Source organism: Herpailurus yagouaroundi, unplaced genomic scaffold (assembly GCF_014898765.1).
Source record: "Herpailurus yagouaroundi ecotype Mexico unplaced genomic scaffold, PumYag 165, whole genome shotgun sequence".
Taxonomy (NCBI): Eukaryota; Metazoa; Chordata; class Mammalia; order Carnivora; family Felidae; genus Herpailurus; species Herpailurus yagouaroundi.
The window spans coordinates 7,067,412-7,093,502 of record NW_024412406.1 but is presented as its reverse complement, the minus strand read 5'-3'; the positions used below and the strand labels follow the sequence as shown (position 1 = coordinate 7,093,502).

The following is a 26,091-nucleotide window of genomic DNA, read 5'->3' as shown; positions in this document are numbered from 1 at the left end:
TTAACCGACTGCGCCACCCAGGCGCCCCTTTTTAATAAATAAAAAAACAAGACTTGCTTTATTTTCTCTGTTGGTTTGCACTTTAATAAGCTGACAAATGGAATTTAGCTGAATATTTATGATTAACCCTGTGCCATAACTTTTTAAATGTTTATTTGAGAGAGAGTGTGTGCACATACCATGCACACACATGAGTGGGGGAGGGAGGAGAGAGAGAGAGAGAGAGAGAGAGAGAGAATCCCAAGAATCTGCACTGTCAGCGCAGAGCCTGACATGGGGCTCAATATCACAAACCATGAGATCATGACCTGAGCTGAAATCAAGAGTCAGATGCTTAACCAACTGAGCCACCCAGGTGCCCTAACCCTGTCCCATAATTTTAAAGGCACTAGAGATTGTGTGTGTGCACATATGCACACACACATATACACCCATTTCCTATCAACTATTGTGCTGCCTTTGGAACCAATGAAATAAAGTTTTCAATCAAAAAATTATTACTGTCATGTAGACAAAAATCAGATATAATAGTGGGGGCAGCCACTGGTGAGGTTAAAAGCCACCCTAGGTGATTTATACACGCAGCAGGATTGAAGGTCTCACTTCAGCTGAAGCACTTCGATGGCAGTATAACCAAGCATGGCTCTATTTTCATATCTGAGATCTGGTTTTTTTTTATTCTTTTTTATTTTACTTGAGTATAGTTGACATACAATGTTACATTAGTTTCAGGTGTACAACATAGTGATTCAATATCTCTACACATTATACCATACTCACCACAAGTGTAGCTACTATCTGTGACTAAGCAATGCTATTACAATATCGTTGATTGTATTCCCTATTTTGTGCCTATTATTCCGGTGACTTATTCATTCCATACCTGGAAGCCTATATCTCCCACTCCCCCCCATCCATTTTGCCCACTCACCCCCACAACCATCAGTTTGTTCTCTGTATTTATAGGTCTGATTCTGTTTTATGTTTGCTTGTTTATTCAATTGTTTTTTTTTTACATTCCACATATGAGTGAAATCATATGGTATTTGTCTTCTGAGGCCTGTTTTACTTAGAGTTCTTTGGCAAATGCTTCTATGTGTTTTTATACTATTTGGTTGTACTATAAATTATCAAAAGTTGGTGTGAATTAATGAAGTGATTTGCAAAAGTGAAAGCCTAGAAGATAAGCATGAGGTCTCCTAATTAACACTCAAATAAATTTGGATGACACAGACATTCTGGAAATTAGCCAAAGATGTTAATAATTCATAGTGCTGAAATAAAAAATGTTCTAGTTATGTCAATATAAAAGAAATTCTAATTTATACCACAAGGTAATAAAGTCTAAAAGTTTATTTGTTACATATTTAGTTAGTACCCTACACTGTACATATAATCCTTCTCTGAAATTTGGAAGATGAACAAAAATAGAAATTCTCCACCCTCTTGAAATCTCTTAGTTTCAGTTTACTGTAACTTCATAAGTAGTATTTTATTTATTAAAACCAATGTTTACCACTTTAAATAGTTTCTTAAATGTTACTAATAATGCAATTGCGTAATAATGATAATTTAAACTACTGAAAATAGAGTTGATATTAGAGATGCTTGATATTGATAGCAAAATGATTTTGATAATCTACAAAATGTCATGAGGTTTTCCAGAATAACAACTTGTCTCCTAGACAAAAAGGCACTTATTATTTGTCTTCTCACCTTATAAAAAGTTACTAAAATTTGTATTATATCTTATTTTTAAATGTTTATTTATTTATTTTTGAGAGCTGGGGGGAGGGACAGAGTCAAAGGGAGAGAGAGAATTCCAAGCAGGTTCCACATGGTCAGCACAGAGCCATATGCAGAGCTGGATCTCAGGAACCGTGAGATATGACCTCAATATATGAAATCAAGAGTCAGAGGTTCAAGCCACTGAGCTACCTAGGTGCCCCTAAAAGTCTTATTTTAATATAGTTCTGTGTATTACCTCATTTTGAAACTATCGATTTATATATCCACTGTATATGGCATAAATATCACATATATTTCTCAATGGCTACATTAATATTTTCTTAATTTGTTAAAGTATTTAATGCATGTTGCTGTTCTTTAGCATTCACTTTTCTCTCTGGAGCCTATCCCACTGACTTCAAAAAGCCTGATAAATCTGAAAATCTCATGGTAATGTATGGAAAATCTTAAAATATAATGATGGTAGAGAAAAACAGTATTAAACATTGTGCTGAAGTTCATTCCATTAATAAAGAGATAACATTCAGACATATAATAAATATGAAAAACATTTATTATAATATACTGAACAGGACATTTTCAATAAAGGGAGATATTGAATACCATATAGAAAATTCATATCTGCAAAGCAGATGAATTGGCAATGGTGATATATATACGTAAATATATGGAAACATAATCATAGCACCTGTTTTTCTTTTTGGCTGAAAAAAGGAGTATTGGAGTGCTTAAGTACTATTTCAGTTGGAATAGATATTTAGACATTATGCAGAAAATACTTGATTGCGGAAGAGCAGATATTAGCATGTGTGTAAATGTGGGTTTTCAATTAATGCATTTTCATTCATGCAGAAAGGAAAAGAATGCCAAATTACTTTAAATGTGGCATTGCGATACCTTAACGTGCCATTCTTAGACTTTTGCTGCTGCTGCTTTTCCTTTAGCATTTACCAAAGAATGCCATCTTGTCATTCATCTAAGTTAGAATTCTAGAAGCAATCCCAGTATTCTCACTGAAGGGCCCCCTACCTACCTTCATGCTCCTCACTCAAAAAGTCAAATTCCTGGCTCTCCTATACTAGACAGCTCTCTCCAATGTAGGCCTGCTTTTTCACTCCCTGGCCCAAGATCTCTGCCTCATCCTCCTACTGAAGTCACTTCTAGTTCGTTGTGAGTAGGGCCTTTTTTAAAGATTCCTCAGTCCTAGGCAACTGCACTTTTGGAAGCTTCACATTACATCTTATCAGTTGTATTAAAATGTTTCCATATCAGAGGCTCCCAGGTGGCTCAGTTGGTTAAGCATCCAACTCTTAATTACGGCCTGGGTCATGATCTCACTGTTTGGGAGTTTGAGCCCCACATAGAGTCCTGCATCAGGCTCTGCTCAGACAGTGCAGAGCCTGCTTGAGATTCTCTCTCTCCCTCTCTCTGCCCGCCCCCACTCTCACTGTCTCTCTCTCTCTCTCTCTGTCTCTCTCTCTCTCTCTCTCTCACACACACACACACACACACAATAAACTTAAAAAAAAAAAGTATCCATATCACATAGTCACTGTAATTTATTGATAACTAACTCTATGAGAGTTGAGCAACACTATAGTTGATAAGCTGCACAAATACTAGTGTTCAAAAAAACTAGTTAGACAAGTTTTTACCGCAGTATTGCAGATTTCTTTCATGTTTTGAAACCATTTTTTTAAGGTGTCAGTTTAATAAGTCCTTCTCAAACTCTGGTAAGTGTCCCTGGTAAGTGTCACAAGGCTGAACAGCCCTGACTGAGGTGGCTAAAGATGAGGACCATTACCTGCATGAGTAGACCAGATCTGTGGGAGCTGGAATGCAAAATGTTTCTAGAACAAATATAGAAACCAAGGAAGGGATGGTAGTGTCATTTAATGTGTGTATCAGATGATAGTATTAAAAAACAAGGTACTGTAGGGATGTTAATAAAATGCCATCCTATAAAGTAATGCCTCAAAACAGTATGTGAACTGTTTACATACTTTTAAAAGAAATATTGCTGACAAACCATCAACAGAAAATTAAGTTTCTTATGCTCTTAAATGGCATACTGGTTTTGTAAGTGGTTAAATTACCTACCAGTTTCATGACTTAATGTTTCCAGACTCTTGTTATTTCATCTTTAAATTGAGATAATGAGAATACTCTATTTGATAGAGTTGTTGAGAATTTAAATTATATAATTCTAATAAACTGTTTAGTATGGAATCTGGCAAATAGCTGGTATTTTGTTATTACTGATAAAACACTAGTAAACAATAACTGTTTCATTCTTTTTATGGTCATTGTTACAACTTGGAGCAGACCAGAAAATACTACTGAGCTTGATTTGACCTTTCATTGTTATTTTGAAGATGGAAAAGCTAAGAATGAGTTATTTTGAAAAGAAATGTGTCAGTGTTCTAACATCCTTTCAAAAGTTAAATATTTATTTGATATAGAAAAAAAAACAGTCTTAGTTCAATAAGAAGGTATAGATTTTCAAATTATCTTTCCTCCTTGGAATCATATAGACCCAGAAAAGGAGGAGAAAAGACAAAAGATTTAGAAAGTATTATATAACAAAGAACAGCACCAGCCCCAGGCTTTTAATGCTTTTATAATTTTGATGTGAATAACCCCAGGCTTCCATTCTGACATCAGTACTACCAGAGACTGTGTAAGACATAGTCAGTTTGATTAACCTCTCTCTGCTTTAGTTTCTTCATCTATAATGTGCAAGTAATATTACTTGTCACTTGCCAACCAGCAGTATTTCTTCAGCTAATTGACTGTCTCAGCAGGGATGTTGCAAAGATTAGCTGATAAATGATTTATAAACCCTTTGAAATATTAAGTAAATGATGTAAAAAGCTCTAACAAGAGGACAGAACAAATCATTCCATGCATTAATTTGCTACTTAATTATATATGTTTTATATATTAAAAAAAAAAAACACCTTGAAAAAAGGTAACCCTCAGCACAGTGAAAATAGGACAGATTACTAGGAATTCTAGAGTGCTTTTTGTTGCTGTTATTTTTTTAATCCTGTTATAATTAAGAATATACAGAAGAAAAAAAGTGTATTACAGGAAATGATTATAGTTCACCTCCTTAAATTTATGAAAAGTCTTCAAGACAGGAAAAGAACTGAATAAAAATAAGGAACCATGCTTCCTTAGCCTACTTTTACTATTGACAATGGTATAACCTTGATAATTTTACTTAACTAATGAGGATTTTGAGTAAGATAATTTTTAAAAATCTACAAAATATTTCTTATAGATATAAGAACAATATACAAAATCCTGTGCCAAGCACTGTTAGGGACTAAAAACTCAAAGACCCAGATCTCAGGAAAAATATAATATACAGAGAAGAGTGATATGAAAATAATTAAATAATAATTCTTGCATAGCGCCAAATTAAATGAACACTGTAATACATTATTCATTATACCTGGAGATGGGAAAAGGGTGTAGTTTATAAATTTGGTTTGAGAGATCACCAGGGTTTTGTTGTTATTGGGAAAGAAGGGCATTCTAGGTTAGGAAAACAGGATTAGAAAACCATAAGAACACCAGACATACTGCAAATATTAGCTATGAATGAAACTTAATATGCATGAGAGAGGTAGTTGTAGGGAAAGGTAAAGTAGGTTGGCTTCAAATTCTAGAAGACCATGCAAAAAATTTTAACTATGTTTAGTGGGTTTCCAGGAACCATTGAAGATTTTTGAGTACTTTATGTTTTATAAAGTTAATTCTGGTGATAGTGGAAAGCATAAATTGGAGAAGAATATGTTTAGATAAGTAAGTAGTAAGCATATAATTCCAATAGTCAAGAAACAGATGATGAAGGTAGTGACCAGAGAAAAAATGGAAATGAAGAATGTAAGAGAGACATTGAATAGACAGAATTAAAATAATGAGGTTTGAAAAATTATTAGATGCAAAGATGAGATGTGAGTAGTTATTGGGATGGAGTAATTGAAGACAATTTTAAGATATCTGTCGTAGGTGGCTGACGAAATAGTGGTAATATACACTAAAATAATGAGAAGAATGAATAGTTTGGAAGTGGAGGTGGAGATACAGCAAAGGGATTCCATTTTGAACCTACTGAATTTGTGTTTTTGAAGACAATCATGGTGGATTTTCAATAGGCAATAAAAATTCTCAAGCTATACTTTAGAATCTAAAATATCAGGCCCCCAAATTATAGATTTGATAGTCATCTATATATACAAGTGGCAGTTAAAACTACTGGGGTAGGGGAGCCTGGGTGGCTCCGTCGGTTGAGCGTCCGACTTCGGCTCAGGTCACAATCTCACGCCCTGTGAGTTTGAGCCCCATGTCAGGCTCTGTGCTGACAGCTTGGAGCATGGAGCCTGCTTCAGATTCTGTGTCTCCCTCTCTTTCTGCCCATCCCCTGCTCATGCTCTGTCTCCCTCTCTGTCAAAAATAAATAAACATTAAAAAAAAAAAAAAACTACTGGGGTAAATGGGATTACCAAACAGAACATAAAGAACAACAACAAGAAGAATAAATATTATTTAAGAGATAAGTGGGGGAAACAGCAAGATGCAATTTAAGGAAAAGACTATGGGGAAACTAACAGCAGTAACTACAGTAGCCAAAGGAGGAAAAACATTTCAAGAGAAGTAACAATGTAAAATTCTGTATACAGTTTGATAGGGATGATTACTGTGAAAAACCTTGAATTTTGTGATTAATCTATGTTTTTTTTCTTTGAGAAAGCAGTTCTGGTAAATTGATAAATAACGTAAGTCAAACTGCAAAGAAAAATAGAGGAAGCAGGGAAAATTAGTATCTACCTCTTTTCCTATAAGTTTGGGAGGAAATGAAAGTAAAACAAGTGAGTGACTTAAAGAACATACAGCGTTAAAAAATGGAATATTTTTTTTTTAATTTTTTTTTTCAACGTTTATTTATTTTTGGGACAGAGAGAGACAGAGCATGAACGGGGGAGGGGCAGAGAGAGAGGGAGACACAGAATCGGAAACAGGCTCCAGGCTCTGAGCCATCAGCCCAGAGCCCGACGCGAGGCTCGAACTCACGGACCGCGAGATCGTGACCTGGCTGAAGTCGGACGCTTAACCGACTGCGCCACCCAGGCGCCCCAAAAAATGGAATATATTTTATAACACGGGAAGTGTAAGCAATTTTATAGGCATTAGAGAAATAGGGAAAAGAAGCAAAATTGAAGGAACAATAATGGGAGAGAAGATAGAATCAAAAACACCAGTCAGATATTAATGTTGGGCAAAAGACTCTTGAATAAAGAGATGGACAGTTTTGATGTGAGGATAAAGAAAGAGGAATTGAAGAAAATTATATAGGATGACCTTGATCTTTTCATAGAGTCATTAGGCAAGATTTTCTATGAAGAGTAAGAATTTGAAAGAATTTGAAATATAAATAAGACTTGAGAAGCACAGACAAATAAAGAAACTGCTGTTGTTAGGGATGATAAAGAGGTCAGCAAGAAATGAACAAAGGGATTTATGAGTAGCTTTGAGGTCACTTGTTGACTAATTAGTGAAACTATTTCCTAAAGGAATATACCCTGTGCTTCTGGCTTTATAACACTTTTAGGCTTAGATTACTCATTACAAAGTTTTGATTTGCTAAGTATTGTGGAAAGGAAAAAAAAAAACAGATTTGAATCAGACAAGAAATTAAGTAATGATACAAATTACTAGATTATGAATTTACAAAAACAATTTGAAAATTTGCCCATGTTAAAAAAGGAAATATATATATATGTTTATCTATCTATACAGAGAGATCTGTATCTCTCTATATATAGAACCTTGAATGAAGGCATAAGAGTAACAATTATCACATCACTAAGATCAGAGATGAATTGATGAACAGAGAGAAGAATGAGAAGAAAAATCATTAGTATCAAATAATTGGAAATTTTTTGAACTTGAGAATTTTTTTATATACTGAAAATCAGGGAGAAATTGAAGAACTTCCTACAATGAAGGTCGATGGCATAGCATCTCTAATAGTCAAAATCTTATTGTGAAAACCATCAAAAGACCTTCTATTCTTTTTCTCATATTGGGTAAAATGCATTCTAGCAATGTTTTGAATGTAATGAAAAGATCACTGCCTTGGAATCAGAATAAAAAAAGGTTTGGCTTCACCTAGTTAATACATGTTGCCTCTTCTCTGTGATATAAATCAGTATATGAGATTACTTTTTGAAAGTATGCTTTTGATAGGACACTATCCAAACTCTTCTGAAGTGCAATACCTGTCCCTATTATACCAAATGATACTTTAGAGCATGTAATGTCATGACTTGGTGCAGAAATTGGAATTACACCTTAAGAGAGGAGACTTTTGTGGAATTTTTTAAATCGTGTCTATTTATAGGGCTGTGGTCTTTTTATTTCTTCCTTGCTGAGATTTGCTCCAAGTATAACTAGAATATAGTTCAATTCAAGGAAAAAGGTAATTGAGGCAGCATCAAGTTCTGGAACTCTGTTTTGAGCTCAAGAGACCTAGTCTGAAGCCCTCTGATTTTGTGAGATTAAGGGCTTGCTTTTTGGGAATAAGCTACAAGAATCTTAACTCTGAATTAGATAAATAAGTAGTACCTTTATACAGGAAAAGAAAAGAGAAAAAGATGGGTAGTACTTAGCATGGAAATAAAACAGCTGATATTTCCAGAATATTTTAGGAATAAACAATTTGCTTGCTAAATTCTTTGCAAAATCCTTTACAATTCATTACAATAGAGTTTCCTTCTAGGAAACTTTCCTGTAGGTCTCCTAAACCCTTTCAGTCAGTCTCTGAGATACTTTCAGTAGGTTCACAAGTTCAAAATTATTTTCATAATTATGATATTTGCTTTTTTTACTTGGCAGACATTTGCACAAGTGGTGCAAAAGCATGGTGGGAAAAACTGCTGGCACCTTAGCACGAATCAAGTCAGCAACACCAAACTCCATTAGTAACCCTGGTATTCTTATACACCACCATACACTCACAGTTAATATTTTATAAATACTAGATTTACCTACAGATATACTTGATGAAGCAGTAAAAAAATATTAATTTTGTCAAATCTTGGCCCTCGAATACAGATCTGTTGAATATTCTTTGTGATGAAATGGAAAGTCACATGAAGCATTTCTGCCAGGTACCAAAGTAGATGGCTGTCTCAAGTCAAGTACTTGGTTGACTACTTGGGTTGAGAGCTGAACTAGCCACTTTTCATAAATCACCATTTTTACTTGAAAGAACGACTAACAGGCAAACTGTGGTTTTTCAAACTTGGATATTTGGCAGAGATATTCTTGAAAATGAACAAAGTGAGCTTGTCACTTCAAGGGGAGCAAACTCCACTGTGTCTGTTGCCAATGATTAAATCTGAGCTTTCAAACAAAAATTTAATTTTGAAAAACTTATTATCTGTCCCTGTGACCTTGTCAGTTTCCCAGTTCTTGAAGACTTTGCTGATGAGTTAGGTGGTGTTACCAACAAATGTGATATTGTACAATATAGTACCATTTGGCAATTTTGTATAACCTAGTGAACCAATATCCTCCAAATGACCAATGCTTGATATTAAAAATATATATATATATATATATACACACACATACATATGTATGTGTGTGTGTATATATATATACATATATATACACACACACATACATATGTATGTATGTGTGTGTGTATATATATATTTATTTAATAAGCATAAGCAAAGATCCATTTAAAGTACAAGGTAGACAATAACTTTCAATAAAAGAGTATGGAAAGTATTTGATATGATTACAGATTCCACATTGCAGAAAAAAAAAATCCACAATCATCTGAAAAGGCTATTAAAACTCTCCTCACATTTCCAACTAAAAAAATCTGTATGAGGCCAGATTTTCCTCATAATTCAACTAAAACAACATATTGAGACAGATTGAATGCAGAAGCAGACATGAGAAACCAGATGTCTTTTATAAAGCCAGACATTTACAAAATTAAGCCAGAGAATTGCAAAATGGAAAACAATGCCATTCTTTGTCACTAGTTTTTTTTTTTGCTTTCAAAAATATATATTTCACTAAAAATATATTATTTATGGAAACATTTAATGGGTTTATTATTTATATTTTAAATGAATTAATAAATATTTTTAAAAATTTCAGTTTTAATACCATATGGTAAATATGAGCAGATATAACCACATAAACAAAAACTCACTACTGTTCTTAAAAATTTTTGAGAATGTAATGGATATCTGAGACCAAAATGCTTCAGAAACACTAATGTAGACTAAGCCCTAAGCACACAGTAAACTACTCAGGGGCTTTTAACACACGTTGCATGATTTCATAAAGAACAATTGAGAAGTTATGTAATTGTATTTGTAATATGGGACAGGAAGAATTTTCTTTCTCTTTTAAACTTAAAAGAGATCATACCATTCATATTAGAGAGAAGACTTCAGTGCTTGCTGATGGCATTCTCTCCATTCTTTCTTCCAAGTCGGTGAGTCTCGTTTCATGTGTCCCCATTTACAGGAGTAAAATTAGCATGTTATCCAGTCACCATTTGGCTCATGACTCAATGTCACTATAAAAATCATTTTAGCAGCTTCATAGGCCCAACTTCTTTTAGGATACACATCTGTGTGGAATGCTTCAATTTGTTTAATATAGGAGACGTAAGTACATACTTTTCCTATCCTCTTGCAATCTGTCTAAATCTGTAAAATCTGTTAAGGTAAAATCTTTTGGTTTATTTTTACAAATAATTTGTCCATATGAAGTTTAAAAAAGTAAAGTACATAAACAAGGGGAAGACCAACATGAATCATGAATCTCAGTTCAGAAATCCATTAGAGAAATGAAGAATTTTTAGAATATCAATATACTGTTTCTTTTGTTAAAGAGTGAGAAAGTAAGATTTTTTTTAAGAATGGGGAAAGAAAAAGTGAGCTTGTTTCTTAGTTATGAATTTTTATTGGATTTTTAGATATCAATATTTGGAAATTTATGTTTTATAATTTAATTAATCTAACTTTAAATGGTGCATTTAAGTAATAAAATGTTTTCTCTCTCTCTCTAATCAGACTGTGAATATTAAAATAATTGGCTGTTTTGTATAACTGGATAAAAAAATAACATTTTATCTTGTTTGTATCCAGTACTACCATTTTGTGATATCTACAAAATTCTAATTAAAGCAACATAAACAGGAAACTCTACTGAAGCCGACTTTTGGTAAATTTTGCAGGTTTTATTCTGGTTAGTTTTTTTTATAAGGCCATGTGTGCTAACTGCTACTCTTTTAAACATCTACCAGCTGCTGATATTTATTAGATGTTTTTAAAACTTTTATCATTATTTGGTAGGTATCAATCAGACATAATCATTTGGCAATAGGTTCCCCAAAATATCTAAGCAAAACTACAAGTCATTATACAGTGGAGTATTCAGTGTAAAAGATATTTCCGGTCTCTGATAGTCATAGCACTAAACTGAAGAGCTGTGTCTAAATGTTTAACTGAAAGAAAAAATAACATAGCTACCCCTGCATGTAAAAATAACTCTTTTTGAGCACCTAAGGGGAATTCACTAAAAGAAATATAATCATGGAAAAAGAGAGAGAGAAAAAAAAAAGAGAGTTCATAACATCTATATATTTTGTCTAAAAATACAATTGTATTCTTCATTCATGTATTTATATGTATGCTATTTGTCAGCTATTTTTCTTTTTACTGAAAAATAAGTCTATTGTCCGGAGAAATAAAATGTAATAAAAATAAAATGCTACTTTTGTGATAACTATTATTATAATAATAATTATAATGGCTACCATAATTGAATGTCCAGTACTTAGCGTATCAACCTAGTAAATATGTTTCATAAGTGCTTAAGGAGAGAAGTTTATAGTAATAAACTCTTCTCACAATCATCATTAGTGTCTTTCAATCCAATTGACAGCCATATATACACATTTTAAAGGTGAGCACAATATACATTTACATATGTCATAACCCTGTTTCTTATTTCATGTTCATGTTACTTAAGAGAATACCATGTGAAAATTCAAATTAAGTTGTTGGCTCTCCCCTTTATAAATAGAAATACTGCCAGGATCTTTTAATATTCCCAGATATACAAATCATTACACAGTATACATTCTTTTTAATTCATATCTTCTCATGGAAAATGTCACCACTTTTTTCTGTCTCATTCTTGACATTTCAAATCTCCTTCAAACTACTATTAGCAAAGTGAATAAGATACTAAACCCCCACAGGCACATGTATTATTATGACAGTCTACCAAAATGATAATGGCAAAAAAAAAAAGGGATTTTGTTGCAAAATACAGTACCTTTTTATGCAAAACCCATCAACCTGGGTTAAGTCATAGTTCTGTGTATTCTCTAGCAATCACTTACTATTTCTGGGATTTATTTTCTTCATCTGAAAATGAGGATATTTTTGCATACATCATAGCATTGTTATCAGATGGGAAATAATACCAGTTGTGCTTTTTTAAAAGCCTGAGTTTTAGGGGCGCCTGGGTGGCTCAGTCAGTTAAGCGTCCGACTTCAGCCTGGGTCACGATCTCGCGGTCCGTGAGTTCGAGCCCCGCGTCGGGCTCTGGGCTGATGGCTCAGAGCCTGGAGCCTGCTTCCGATTCTGTGTCTCCCTCTCTCTCTGCCCCTCCCCCGTTCATGCTCTGTCTCTCTCTGTCCCAAAAATAAATAAACGTTAAAAAAAAAAAAAAAAAACTTTTAAAAAAAGCCTGAGTTTTAAAAAGCCATAAAGAGACTAAGAGTGAAAGACAGTAACAGTGATTGTGGGATGAATTTATTCCTGTAACTCACCTTTCCTGAAACTTTTATGACATAACATTTATTAGGTTGATGTGCATGTGAAACTCTAAATCATCAAAGTAATGTAGAACCTAGATACTGTGTTGGTTAATTGGTGGTAGAGTAGATAATGAAAATATCTTTATAACTAAATAACATTAAACTACTCCAAGGTCAAAATCTTTATCCAAACTCATAACTTACTCGCATACAGGCAATCTGGTAAGACAGAAAAAGTAAACTGGGACTTTCTAGACCTTCATTCCAGAACTTAACTAACTGTTAAGTGAAGATGGTCAGACCATAGAACTCTCAAGTCCTCAGATTATGTACATGTGAAAATTCTGGATTTTTAGGATTTGGTAATTTAGTATAAACAGGGAAGAGGGAGGTTCTCTGTGGCTACTAATGAAAGATGTAATATATTTCTTCTTCATTGTTCAATTCTATGCAACATACTTTTATCTAGCACTGACTTTGTGCAAAGGACTCTACTAGGAATTGTATGTAATTAAAACATTAAAATGTAGTTCCTGTCTTTTCAGAGCTTCTGATCTGTCTAGAAGAAGACAGTGCTACTTAGAATTTAAGTGCCTTGTACAGGCACAAATCAAGGCCAGTGGGAATGCCAGCTGAGGAGACAGGGGAAAGAAGACAGAGAGAAGATGGCATTTGGCTGAATTTTGAGGGCTAAATCCATTTCACTGAGCAGATTTGTTAGAGGAAGGCATTCCAGGTGGAATAACAGACTTGAGCAATACACCAGCAGAGAAGCTCTGGAGAAATAGTGTATGCTATTCAGCAACATACAAAGTATGAGAGCTAGTAGTTGAAGTTAAAGCAACAAAAGTGGGTTCTTTCCAGATTATGGAAAAACTCAGCTATAACCCCAGGATGAGCTTTTCCTGTTTTACAGAAAGTAAATATGAGTGACATCAAATAAAAATCAATATGACTTGGCAAGTTATTAGACATGGATATCAAGTGAGAGAAATAAGCAAAAGTATGCTCCAACACAGTGTATTGGTGAGGCCAGTTTACTCTATTTGTGTTTTGTGGTTGTCTTTTTTATTGAATTTGAAATGCTTATGCAAAACCAGGTGAAAATACCTATTTAGCAGGCAGTTGACTTGTGTGTGAGGAGCCTGGGAAAAAGAGACGCATACTTTTGCATTATCCCTAGGGAGGAATCAGAAGCCTCAGGATTAGATGAGTTATTCAAGTTAGAAAGAAAAAAAAAAAAAAAAGTCAAGGACTGACCTAAGTTCCTATAAAAATGTCCCCTAGGAAAAGAAATTTGTGAAGAATACAAAAGTCAAAATAGGATGAAACCAGGATAGTAAGATGACAGACTGTTTTATTTGTTTGTTTGTTTGTTTGTTTATTTATTTATTTCAGCACCTATCCACCAGGTGCCAAACCAGGATAGTAAGATGACAGATTGTTGTATTTATGTTTGTGTTTGTTTGTTTGTTTGTTTGTTTATTTTATATCAGCGCCTACCTACCATGTGCCAAACATTGTGTTAGGCTCTTTAGATACATGATCCACATAAATTCTCATAGCCACCTTGAGAACTAAGTATATTTATCCCAGTTTATAGATGAAACACTAAGTACAGGAAGATTAAATATAGCATAACAACTAAATGGAAAATCTAAATTCAAATACAGATAGCTATAATAATACTTATGACAATACCTATAATAATCTTGCCTCTGTAGTTTGCTGTAAGTGCTAGGGGAGAGTTTCAAGGAGAATGTAACTGGCAATGTCACATATTGTAGAGAGCTCAAACAGGATGGGCACTTGCAAGAAATTTTATAATTAATCAGTTACTTAATGTTAATACAGATCATTTCAAAGTAATCTCCATAAAATATTCTACATAAAAGCCAATGGAATATGGCACTTCTAAAGGTTTGTTCAAGGAAAATGAGAAAATAAAAGTAGCTGAACCCTTGTGAGAAGTTTAATAAAGGAAAGAGATGGTAGTGCAAAGAGTTATAAAGATTGAGAAAAGAATGTTTGGTTAAATGATTGGTTTAGTTGTTTTGATTTTTGTTTTGTTTTGTTTTGTTTTTTTTTTTTTAGTAAGGGGACTTGAACATGCTTACAAACTTACAGGAGAAATCCAGAGGAGAAAGAAGACTCAAATTATTGAGGAAAAAAAATTATGGATGGAGCAAGGTCCTACAGGAGGTGATAAGAAACAGAATCAAGAGAATGCCTTAGAAAGAGAGCGGCTAGTTCATTTAGAAAAGAAAGAATAGCGTTTTACAGAGAAATGTGTTTGAGACAGGAAGAAAGTTAAGAGAATTTACAGCAGATGTCCTACATTTTCTCAGAGAAATAAGATGAAAAATCATCTCTTAAGACAGGGGGTATCTGGTTGTGTGGCCTGGGAAGCATTTGGAATCCTTCCCACAGAGAAAAGCATAAGGAGGAGTCAACTAGAGGTGAACAAAAGAATTTCTGAACAACCAAGAGTGTATACTAATAATAGAGTCAAAAATTTTCAGTTGAGCCAATTGGCACAATTTTGTAACTTTTTCTGGTAACATTTAGCTACCCAGGTAATGAGATCAGAGAAAGTGCACCATGCTGTTTTCCTAGGTGAGGCTTAGGAAAATCAAGGTGAGAGTAGGTCAAAGGGATTTCTTGAGGCTAATAAGAAGTTACATGAAATGGTCAGCAATTGATCCAGACTGGACCTAAAGAAAGCTAAAAAAAAAAGTTAAAGGAATTAAAGATTCAACCAGTGTGAAGAACAGATTCATTAAGAGTAAGAGGGGAAAATATGGTAGGTGGTTATGACCACAAAGGGAAATCTCCAAATTCATAATTTTAGAAATGCGATAGTTTTGAGTGATCATTGTTTTTACAGCTTCACTTGAGCTGTTATTAACTATCATGCCATTCAGCTGTCCCATTACTTACTAGAAAATGGAAGACCAGGAGGTCGAGTGATTTTCAAAAGTCACTCCATGACTAAACCCGGGATCTTTTGAGGAGCATTTTGAAATTTTAATAAAATAATAACCATTAAATCATATTCCCTTACAAAATAATGGTAGGTATAGTGAGTGAATGGAAAGCAATGTTATCCATAATATAGTCACAGTAAGCATGTAGTATACATATATTTCCTATTTCAAAAGTGTATTATGCTATTCCTCCCTCTTTCTTGTTTCAGCTTCCTCTTAAAGAAGCAAAATGTGACTTTCTCCAGATTGAAAGAACGCTCCTTCCTCAATATGCTTTGGGGGAACTAAACCTAAAAGAATGTGCTACTTACTGACTGCCATCCTAAATTACAGTGTAGATGGCATCAAGTTATTTCAGAGTGCCAGTGTGCATGCCCATGATGATGTATGGGGTCCACCATTTTTGCTTCCCCCATATTTCTTACATTTTGAAAATATTCCTTTCTCTTGACTATTGATGCATTTTTAATCTTAAACTACAGTAAAATGTAATTGGAATGTTTAGGAATAGGAGGGAAATTATGTTATTTTCAAGTTCTGTTTCAACAAATTAGTACAACAGAAGTTTATTGTTTTATATATTACTACCCATTCCTCTTTTGACCTTTAGGGAAGGACATAAATTTAAACAGAAAATATTAAAAGATTTGCATTTGGTGGTCTTCTGTTAATACACATATCATATTTTACCTTGAAAATATTTTTGCATTAAGTCTTTAATTAAGTATGTGTATCACAAGTTTGGGGAAACTCACTTTCATTGACTCCTTTTTAAACTTGAAAATTTTATTTCGAAGATTCAGTCAAGAAATATTATTATTCCTCTCAAACAATGACTTAACAAGGGGGACCATAAGGGAGCTGTTCTCCTGGACTGGGGGCAGTTATTTGGTCACTGACATTGATTAGACTTGCTGGTTAATAGTGCTAATAAAAAGCAAACTGAATTTTGGTCAATTTCATTATCATTCTTAGAGTCTGTAGACAGTGTAACTTGCATTCTGCTTATGTCTAGGATGGACCACTTCGATTCCACCCCCAATTTTGGTATGCCATTGATCTCAAGTTCTCTCTGGAGTTGAAGACTGACGAAAGTGATATTAGAGAAGGAGAATTTTATGATCTAAACCAATACAAGTTATGGTATTCAGGCCAAATCTGCTCTTACTCCTATTTTTGCAAACACAGTGTGTTTATTACATGTATTTAGCACATTTACTTTGATTTTTTTTGCATTATAATCACAAAATTGAGTAGTTGGAATAGAGACCATATAACCCTCAAAGCCTAACGTATTTACCGTCAGGCCTTCACAGAAAAAATTCCCTGACCTTTGATCAAGAATTAAAGCATTACTTGCTTTTTGAACATGAAATAAAGACAACTATTTAACATTCATATTGTAGACCAGTAAGCTAAAAAGCATCTTTGTTAAATGTTATCATCAACCAACATTATATTTACCTATTAGTTTTTCTTTGTTTTGTAGTCCCTGCTATGTGGATATTTGTTAGCAATGACTGATGTGGAAACTACATATGCAGATTTCATTGCTTCTGGAAGAACAGGTAGAAGAAATGCAATACATGATATCCTGGTTTCCTCTGCAAGTGGCAACAGCAATGAATTAGCCTTGAAATTAGCAGGTCTTGATATCAACAAGACAGGTGAGTTGTTTGACACACATCTCTCTATGAACATGAGATGATTTGTACCATTTCACTGCGTAGGATTAAAACATGAAAAACTACCTTTGAAAATAATTTAGTAGAGTTATAAACAATCTTAGACAAGATAAAAGTCAGGGACTAATCCCTTAGTCACTCCTATTTCATTTTCAGTGACTTCTCTTTATAGGGTTCCCACTCAAATGAAGAATCCTTAATCTGATTTTACTAATGCAATCAATAAAGCACATGGGTTTTAAAAAATCCTAATCTCGGGGCGCCTGGGTGGCTCAGTTGGTTAAGCGGCCGACTTCAGCTCAGGTCATGATCTCAGGGTCCGTGAGTTCGAGCCCCGCGTCGGGCTCTGTGCTGACAGCTCGGAGCCTGGAGCCCGTTTCAGATTCTGTGTCTCCCTCTCTCTCTGACCCTCCCCTGCTCATGCTCTGTCTCTCTCTGTCTCAAAAATAAACATTAAAAAAAATTTTTTAAATCCTAATCTCTATAAAAGCTCTGAAATTTCTATGTAGAATATTTAACAAAGTTGGAGCTTCTACCTTTGACAGTATTGGCCACCTATAACATTTCAAATAACCACTTCAAAGGAAAAGGGTCTCCAGGATCAATTCTATTGAGAATGGGAGTAAAATAGTTTGTTATATCAATGTCTTAGGTAATAAGATCTTTCAGTTTTCTTTTCTTAATAGAATGGGTTTGTGGAAAATTTGTCTTATTATTGGGCCTTGGCGCTCTTCTTACCCAAGCAATCTAACTTTACCAATGGAAAAGTAAAGCAAATGTAGATGTCAAAGTACTTCTGAGTATTTAAATGAATCCCAATAGTTCTTTCATCCATAGCTTTTGCAAGTATTAAAGCTAAATGTGTTTCTCTGACAAATCTTGTGCAAAAATAACCTTTAAAATTAAAAGAGGAGTTCACAATTAAGGAACCACAGTGTTGTGTACGTGAAAAGTCAGCTTCTGACTCATGATAACTATTCAGTACTTCTTTGCTATTAGAATTTTTATGGCAGAGCTTTCCAGTTATTGGAAAACTGAGTCAGAGTATATGTTAATGAAACAGCAACATTACCCTAAAATACCTAGGGACAGTACTTTATTCAATGGCTAAAGGTCAGCAGGTCACAGATTGGTCTTTTAAAATTCAGATTGAAAATAAAACTTAACATCACCACCTTGGAATATACAGACCTATGTATACTTTAGGTTTTGTTGTTTCCCTATTATTACTACCAGAAGTTACTTCAGAAAGGATTTAGGGAATTATTGCAATTTGGTGGTATGAGGTAAGTAAAATTTTTTCTGTGGTCTTTGAGAAGTTGCTAATTAATTTCTTTTATAAGATTTATATTTTTATTTGTATGTTAATATTCTGTTCTAAGTAATATGCATTATTTTTAGCCACTCCCAATATATTCATAGTACAGTTACATTTCTTCTTTTTCTCCTCACTGAAATTGAAACTCAACAGCATCAAGACCTTTCTTATACAAGAGAATATATTAACTTGGTATATAGCAAATGAAATAATAAACTGATATTTTATATTAACAAATATAATAAAATAATTTTATATTTTATATTTTTAAACAGTTTAAAATAATTCAAATATCATTATGCTTCTAAATGTCTTCTTTTCTAAACATTTCTAAGTGTTAATTGCCATTCTCCAGGCTCCTGAAAATTTTTCTGTTTCTTTTTAAATCCTAAAGTCCAGAATCAGGCAAAATATAAGCAGTAGTAACTTTTTTTATTATTCTAAGTACAAAGAACTAAAAATAGTAACTGTACAACACTGACATATAATGACAAACGAAATATCAGTAGCTGAGTATTGTAAGGGACTTCCTCTGTAATTCATGAGTGTTTCAACTTCTTTTTAATTTATACTCAACAATATTGCTGTCCCATGTTTACCATGACTTGTTAAAAAGCATCTATTTAGCCACAGCTCTGTAATTGCAGCATTATGCTAAGAAGCCCTGGGAAGTGCCCCCAGACACCCAGAAATCACAAGCCTCATGGGAGCCAAGTTCCTCATCTTGTATTTATGCAGTCACTTTCATCCTTAAATATTCTACTGTCTTGCATCTGCCCTAATTTGACTTCATTCCTTTGGTTATTAAGAGCTTTTCCTATTTATCAAGTTCTTGTTGCATGCTAATCTACACATCTCACATTCAGGCCATCTGCACATCTTGGGAGGTTGTTCATTGTTGTAATAATGAAAGTAGTTTATGAACATGATATATAATATATAATGTAAACCCCGAGAACCCATTTAGAACAGAATATATCTATATAAGAATATAGATATAGATATAATTTATGTACTGCTTTTAATTTCTGGAAGTATGGTGTGTGTATAGTGAAATGTTTTGTGTATACTTGTTAAGAGTAAAAGAGAAATTGCCTTTCAACATTTCCATCTAAAGAAATGGAACAGTCCACTTACTTCTATCCATTTGAATTATGGTAACAAACATTTAGCAAACATTGATATAATTTACGTTATTGCAACGCCCAAAAATATTTTATCCACTAATATTTATTGGTTGCTTAATGATGAACTAATACATGCAAACATATGAATCTTTGAATCAAGGATTGCCTACAGCTTGTAAGTTTGAACTTTAGATAAAATTACCTAATGTGAAAAGAAAGCATTATTTAATTTCAGTGCTTGCTATGTCACGAGCTGAGATTGCTGCTGAGGGTGCTGGTTTTATTGGCATTGTACATATGTTCTATAAGGGCAGACCAGAGGCCGTGATAACTGTTCAGCAAGGGACCGACCAGCTGACATAATGTCCTTTCATCCTCCACTGTTGCTTTTAATTTAATTAACTAAACCTCCGAGAAATCAGCTGGGTTATCAACAAGTACTATAAATAATGGAAAATGAAATTTTTAAATATTTCTTAAAATAAGACAGGAGTGAAATGGTAGAGTTGCTTCTCATTTCTGATTTCTGCCTAAAATCACTACTGATTTCTGCAATCTGTGAAACTAGTAAGTGCCATCACCAGACCTTGAGATTTCCTGGCTATTTATCAAAAGCATAGATGATCACTAACAACTATAAAAATTGAGTTATTATTTTGTGCTGTCCCAAGTTCTTAGCATCGGAATTAGCCAGCCCTTGAAACTCTTATACTGTTTTCTTCATGAGAAATTGATCACCAATAAAATATACTTGTCTCTGTAGAATTTATGACTTTTTGAGTATTTCTGAAATTTTCAATATGATATATTAAGAGTTGGTAAATATAAGAAATAGCTTTTATTTGCCTTTACCCTTTTTTCATTGTTTCTTACAGAAGGTGAAGAAGATGCACAACGAAATTCCACAGAACAAAGTGGGGAAGCCCAAGGGGAAGCAGCAAAATCTGAAAGCTAACACCCCACTTTGATAACTTCATCAACAGCTGACAATGTCTCAAATCTCCAGGCCTGGCTGGAATGAATTTGTTCCCAAGAGTGAAAAGGGGGGGAAAAAAATGGCTGTGCTGCATTGTAGGAATCTGCTCATTGTCATATTAAAAATGGGGGCAGAGGCTGTGGCTGCAGACAGACTTTTCTCTACCTCTGTCTTTAGCAATGGTTGAAATCATGTGGCTTGTGTTTGGATGTCATTTTTGTATGGATCCTTTCACTTGACCATATGATAAAATGCTTGTAGAGAGTAGCACAGACCTAGATGATGATTCTTCCTGTAGCATCTGGCCCCTCACAATGTCAGAGGATTTAATTGTGTTTAATTGCAAAAGGTTGGTTGAACCCCAGAGTTTAAATATCTCTGGTCCAAGTATTCACCCAGTAAAAGAACCATCCAGAAAGCACTGTTTTTAGCATTATGTATCTGTGTGTTCCTGCTGTGTTATTTACACTGTTTTGTATTGTACAATATAGACACTCAGCACTGCCCCCTTCTTTGATTGCTTATGACAAACAAAAACAATGTACGTTACTGTGAATTTTTATACCACTCATTTTTAAAAGGGCTGCCTTTTTCCTTCTCCACAGTATGGTGGTGTACACAAGATAGATCACAATTTTTTTTTAACTTAATCTTTCCCCTTGATTCACTCTTGATGGATTAAGTCTAACCAATTCATCAAGAGTCCTTTGCTTTATTAAACAGGCATTTGAAAATATCCATTAATGTGAATTTTACTTGAATTCAGTCTGTTTGGTGTCTGCACAGACCAGAATTCAATCTGCAAATTTTGTTTTATTTTCCATTGGAGAACTTTTCCCACTAATATACATTTAAAAAATTTTTTAATTATGAGGATTTTGGAGAATCAAGATGGTGGGAAAGAGAATACAAGATAATTCTAAGAACAGGAAATATTTTGTTCTTATGGAATCAAATTTCTCAGTGCTGTATGGTACTATTTAAATTTGGAGGACAACTTATCTGCATGGAGCTGTAACAGATGGAAAAAATTATCTTGCAATCATGTGGCCACCAATCACAAAAGTAAAGCCCTTGCATTGTGTTTTCCATGTCTTTTTTCAGCCCTATCAGATACAAATGTTATTATGCACTTTTTAATGTTTGTAAACTTTTACTAATAATTAGTGTGAATTGCATTCTGATACAATAATAATTATCATTAGAAGCTAACAAAATCCTCATTAATACTGTTGATAGCCTCTGCTGTGTTTTGACATCATGGTTCTTATGTGGAAAGTTTCTGTGAGCTGTGTAATCCCTCTGGTCAGTATTATAAAATCACTTATCAGTGGTAATAAATAAGGAACCAGTAATATGCCAGTGGCTCATGGATTACTGGACAAATAAGTAACAGGAAGACCCTTTATAATAAAGAGCCCAATTAATTATCCTTGAGGTCTTAGATAGAGTCCCATATGAAGTAGGTTAAGCAGAATCTCCATAGATAATCTCCATGGACATAGTGGGAACTCAGCTCTCCTCTATAGCTGCATATAGGATGAAATTTACAGTATGTTCCAAATGAGTGGGATAAGGGCATGGGTATCATTTGTCCTCAATCATGTATTACTAGAAAAAAATGTCCATAGGGTGAGTCTCTCAGAAAATAGAAGGAAGACTAAATATTAGAGTACTTCATTCTAACCCATTAAGGTCCAAAGTACCCAGTTAAAATTCAAATAAATCCACCTATTAATAACCTTACAAGTGGGAAAAGAGGTTCCTGAAGCTTTTTTAGACAATCTCTCATAGTCCATTTAAAACATCCAACCCATAAAATCACTCTTTCAACATCCTCATTTACTATTCTCATAGCTTTCTTGTGAATCTAGGTAAAGTTCTCTCCATCCTTAAAGTTGTGGAATTCCAAACTGATTTCATGTAGTTTTGTAAAGTTTTGGTAAGACTAGTGCTGAGTGTATGTGGAGAGTTTATATTCCTATGTGATATATTATTATTAATGCATGTGGTGTCATGCTTGTCTTTGAATATATAATAGTGCTGAATTGCAAAGTCATATGGAGCTTTTTGAATTATTTTGACCTCTTACTGCTACTTTGTCTGCTATATTCAAACCCAGAGGCATTCCCAAGCTGGAAGATAAAAATCTACTTTCCAAAATGCCTACAACCTACAAATGTTGCTCAGCAAAAGTTCACAGTGTCTTCCAAATTGTACTGTAGTATCTTTTTCTTGCAAGTCAGTAATATACATGGTACTGAATTTTTAAGGAGGAAAGGGTGGAAACTAAGACATTAGGTTTGATAATATGCACTTAATGCCTACTAACCAACTGACATTATGCTAATAACTTCTCAGCACATTTTCTTCCATTTAATTGTTTCTCAGACAATTTGATTAAAAAGGTAGTACTATCCCATTTCACAGATTAAGAAATTAAGTCTCAATAAACTATAACTTTTCCAAGTTTAAAAAGCTAATAAATGATGAAATTAAGATTTGAACCTATCTTGGTCTGTCTCCAAGGAGCTTTCTACTACACATGCCATAAAACTAAAGCCAATTTATAGAGCATATTTATTTATAAGGGAACATTTAGAGATGAAGTGGTTCATCCTCCATTGTTTTAGAGAGGGAAACTGAGTCTCAAAAGAGGGAATTGTCTTTCTCAAGGTTACCTAGATGAGTAATGACACAGATGTGACTAGATCACAGAAAATTACTTTTTTTAAAAAAAGAAATTCAATTAGAATTTATTTTTTGTGTTATACTTGCCCCAAAATATTTTTCTGGCATGCAGTCTATAAATTTAACATGGTTCAGATTTTTTTATGTCCCATGCTACTCGCTTTGCTTAATTAACTAGAAATATGTATGACAGTTTCAGTTTTTCAACTCATTTGCAATAAGTATGAACTTGTCAAATTTACCTTTTATCAATTGTAAACATCCTATGCCAACATATTGCTATCATAATTTATAGAAATGTTTTTCCAATAGGTAATAGGCAGCCTTCAATTTTTAGGCAACACCCCCAGAACTGCTCGCTGTAAATGCCCTACACTTGAGTCTTACTCAGACACAGTAAAAATGCACCGTTTTAGAAGATGAATGAGATTGCTCTTTCTCTTCAGAGAAGGAATAAAGGGTAAAGAAATGTAACTGCCAGGTATCCAAGCTTCTGAGTGAAGCTTGTAGTAACAGGAAGACAATGTATAGTTACCAAGTAAAAATAAGAAAGCATCTATGATTTATGATGTCTTAATAGGCCCCAAATTGTTCTTTAATTAAAGAGTGGCAGTCTCTGAAGTCATTGTGAGCTTGTATGACTTTTGTATTTAGTAATGTTGCATGCTCACATAATTGATATTAAAAGTAATACATTTTTTTCTGAAATGTGCATAGTCTATGAAGAGTATTTATTGAACATACACTATGTATTTGATCCGGAGAAAGTGCTGCGAGTGATAAAGGAGAAGTTTAAAGCCTTCCTGTGGTGGACATACCGGCATTCTAGCCTCTTTTTCTGGGATTTTACTCCAATAATTTTTACCTCCATTCCACTCTGGTGGCCCACTTCCTGGACTTCATCATCTGCCAGACCCAACTGTTAAATCGTAAGCCCCAATATCACTCCTATCGTTCTTACTTGCTCATCTGTAGGGCAGTAAAAGATTTTCAGTCAGAAGAAAGACCAGTGTTTATCAGAATCCCCTGAAAGTTTTACAACACTCTCTCCTCCACCCATATACATTCCCTCTCTCTCTCTCTCTCTCTCTCTCTCTCTCTCTCTCTCTCACACACACACACACACACACACACACACACACACACACACACTTCCCCTTTGAAAGAACTCCCTGTGCAACTTTGGCATCTTTTTCTGCCCACACCCTCACCTCTACAACCTGTCAATCACTGATCTAGAAAAAAATGCAGTTTCCAGATGCACCAGCCCTATTCACCTGACTAAAAATCTTTAAAATCAGTCAGTAAAAAAATGGAGTGCTCACAGACACCCATGGTTTTACTATATTAAGGATAACATCTTGGGGTAGAAAAGCAGAGTGTTTAACTTCTTTTGTTTTGATGTTGCTCTCTTTTCGTTGTATTATTTTTACCACATAAAGGCAGCAAAAACCAAGCAGAATCCAAGGTGGGACTCGGGAGAAAGTAAGCATCAAATAACACACAGCCTGAGTTCAGGCAAGGTCTTAGGCAGAAGGGGTAAAAGAGGATGTAAATCTTTTAAGTTCATCTTACTCAGGTCACAAGGATAAAACAGTACACAGGGATTTGGAACAAAATGCTAGCCAGTGCAAAACAAGTTTGTATTGTCTCTGGTGTTTTTTTCTCTGTGTATATTTGTTGCCTCTATCTAGGCCAGAATGTGGGGATTTGGGATCCTGGCCATCTCTCACTATAAAGTCAAAATTAACAAAACTATCTGACTATAACTGGTTAACTTTCTAGTTTGTACCACATCTACTTTGTTTTTATCAAGATCGGTATTTCCTTAGCAACTCTCCTCCAGTCTGGAATCTACTGTTAATCCTTCTCAATGCTCCTGCTTTTCTTCCTTTCTTGTCTTTGTGCCATCTCTGCCCAATCAAAACCATTCAAGCCATCTGCCTTCACTCTACTTTCTTCAGAGTGACTGTAAAAAGTTTATAACAATGCTCATTCATTATTTGCAACTTCAGTTTAGTCATAAGTGCTGCACAGCTTTTTTTGTCATGTCTCTCAGTACATAGGAAGTTTCCCACTTCTAAGATACAGGTTTTCACATCTGAGGTTTTTTAAACATTTTCTTTCAGGAGGTCTGTTAATTATCCTTTTTTCTTCACCGACTTTACCCTTTTTCACAAATGTACTCAAGTTCTCAGTTCCCCTCTTAACTTCACTACTTGTATTTCTGAAAATAGGCATCATTGCTGTTTTCATGTTTCTCTTCCTTATTTCTTATCCTTTTGCAATTTAACTTCCAATCAAATTTTTATTACCAACAATGTCTTCAGTAGCACCTGGACTCTCAGTAATTGTCACTGAAGCTTTGGCCAATGTGGAAATTAAAAAGTGATGATGTTCCAAAGGACTCAAACTTCTCCTAAAATAAAACTTAGTGGTTCTATAATTCTAATTGATATTCATGTGGCTACATAATAAAGCCTCCTAAAGGAAAGAATTTTTGTATCCTAAGAAACAAATTCTCCAGATTCACAAGTCTTCCATACAGATATGCCCTTTCTCTTCCAGAATATTCTCCCCATAAGGTTTTTTTGCTACACCCCCAGATCCTACAGTGCTCATTTCTACATAGGGGTGGTTGCATGTATCTAGGCATTAACCTGGAGACTGGATATGGAGAGATGG

At 34.3% G+C, this 26,091-nt stretch overlaps 1 protein-coding gene and 1 long non-coding RNA gene across 4 annotated transcripts in view; one reads left to right on the top strand and one right to left on the bottom strand.

The window, feature by feature from the left end:
- The window catches only part of PKIA (cAMP-dependent protein kinase inhibitor alpha), a 95,582-nt gene extending 71,464 nt beyond the window's left edge, over positions 1-24,118 (top strand). For 2 of the 3 annotated variants that reach the window (XM_040487545.1, XM_040487546.1), the window contains 2 exons: positions 17,099-17,276; positions 20,615-24,118. In XM_040487545.1, coding sequence (XP_040343479.1) covers positions 17,126-17,276; positions 20,615-20,694 — 231 coding nt within the window. In that variant the 5' untranslated portion in view covers positions 17,099-17,125 and the 3' untranslated portion in view covers positions 20,695-24,118. Of the gene's footprint in view, positions 1-10,331; positions 10,458-17,098; positions 17,277-20,614 lie in introns of those variants that run through there. The other variant, XM_040487543.1, reaches the window with a different exon arrangement.
- The window catches only part of LOC121038092 (uncharacterized), a 261,574-nt gene that overhangs the window by 187,733 nt on the left and 47,750 nt on the right, over positions 1-26,091 (bottom strand). The gene's annotated exons all lie outside the window — the stretch shown is intronic.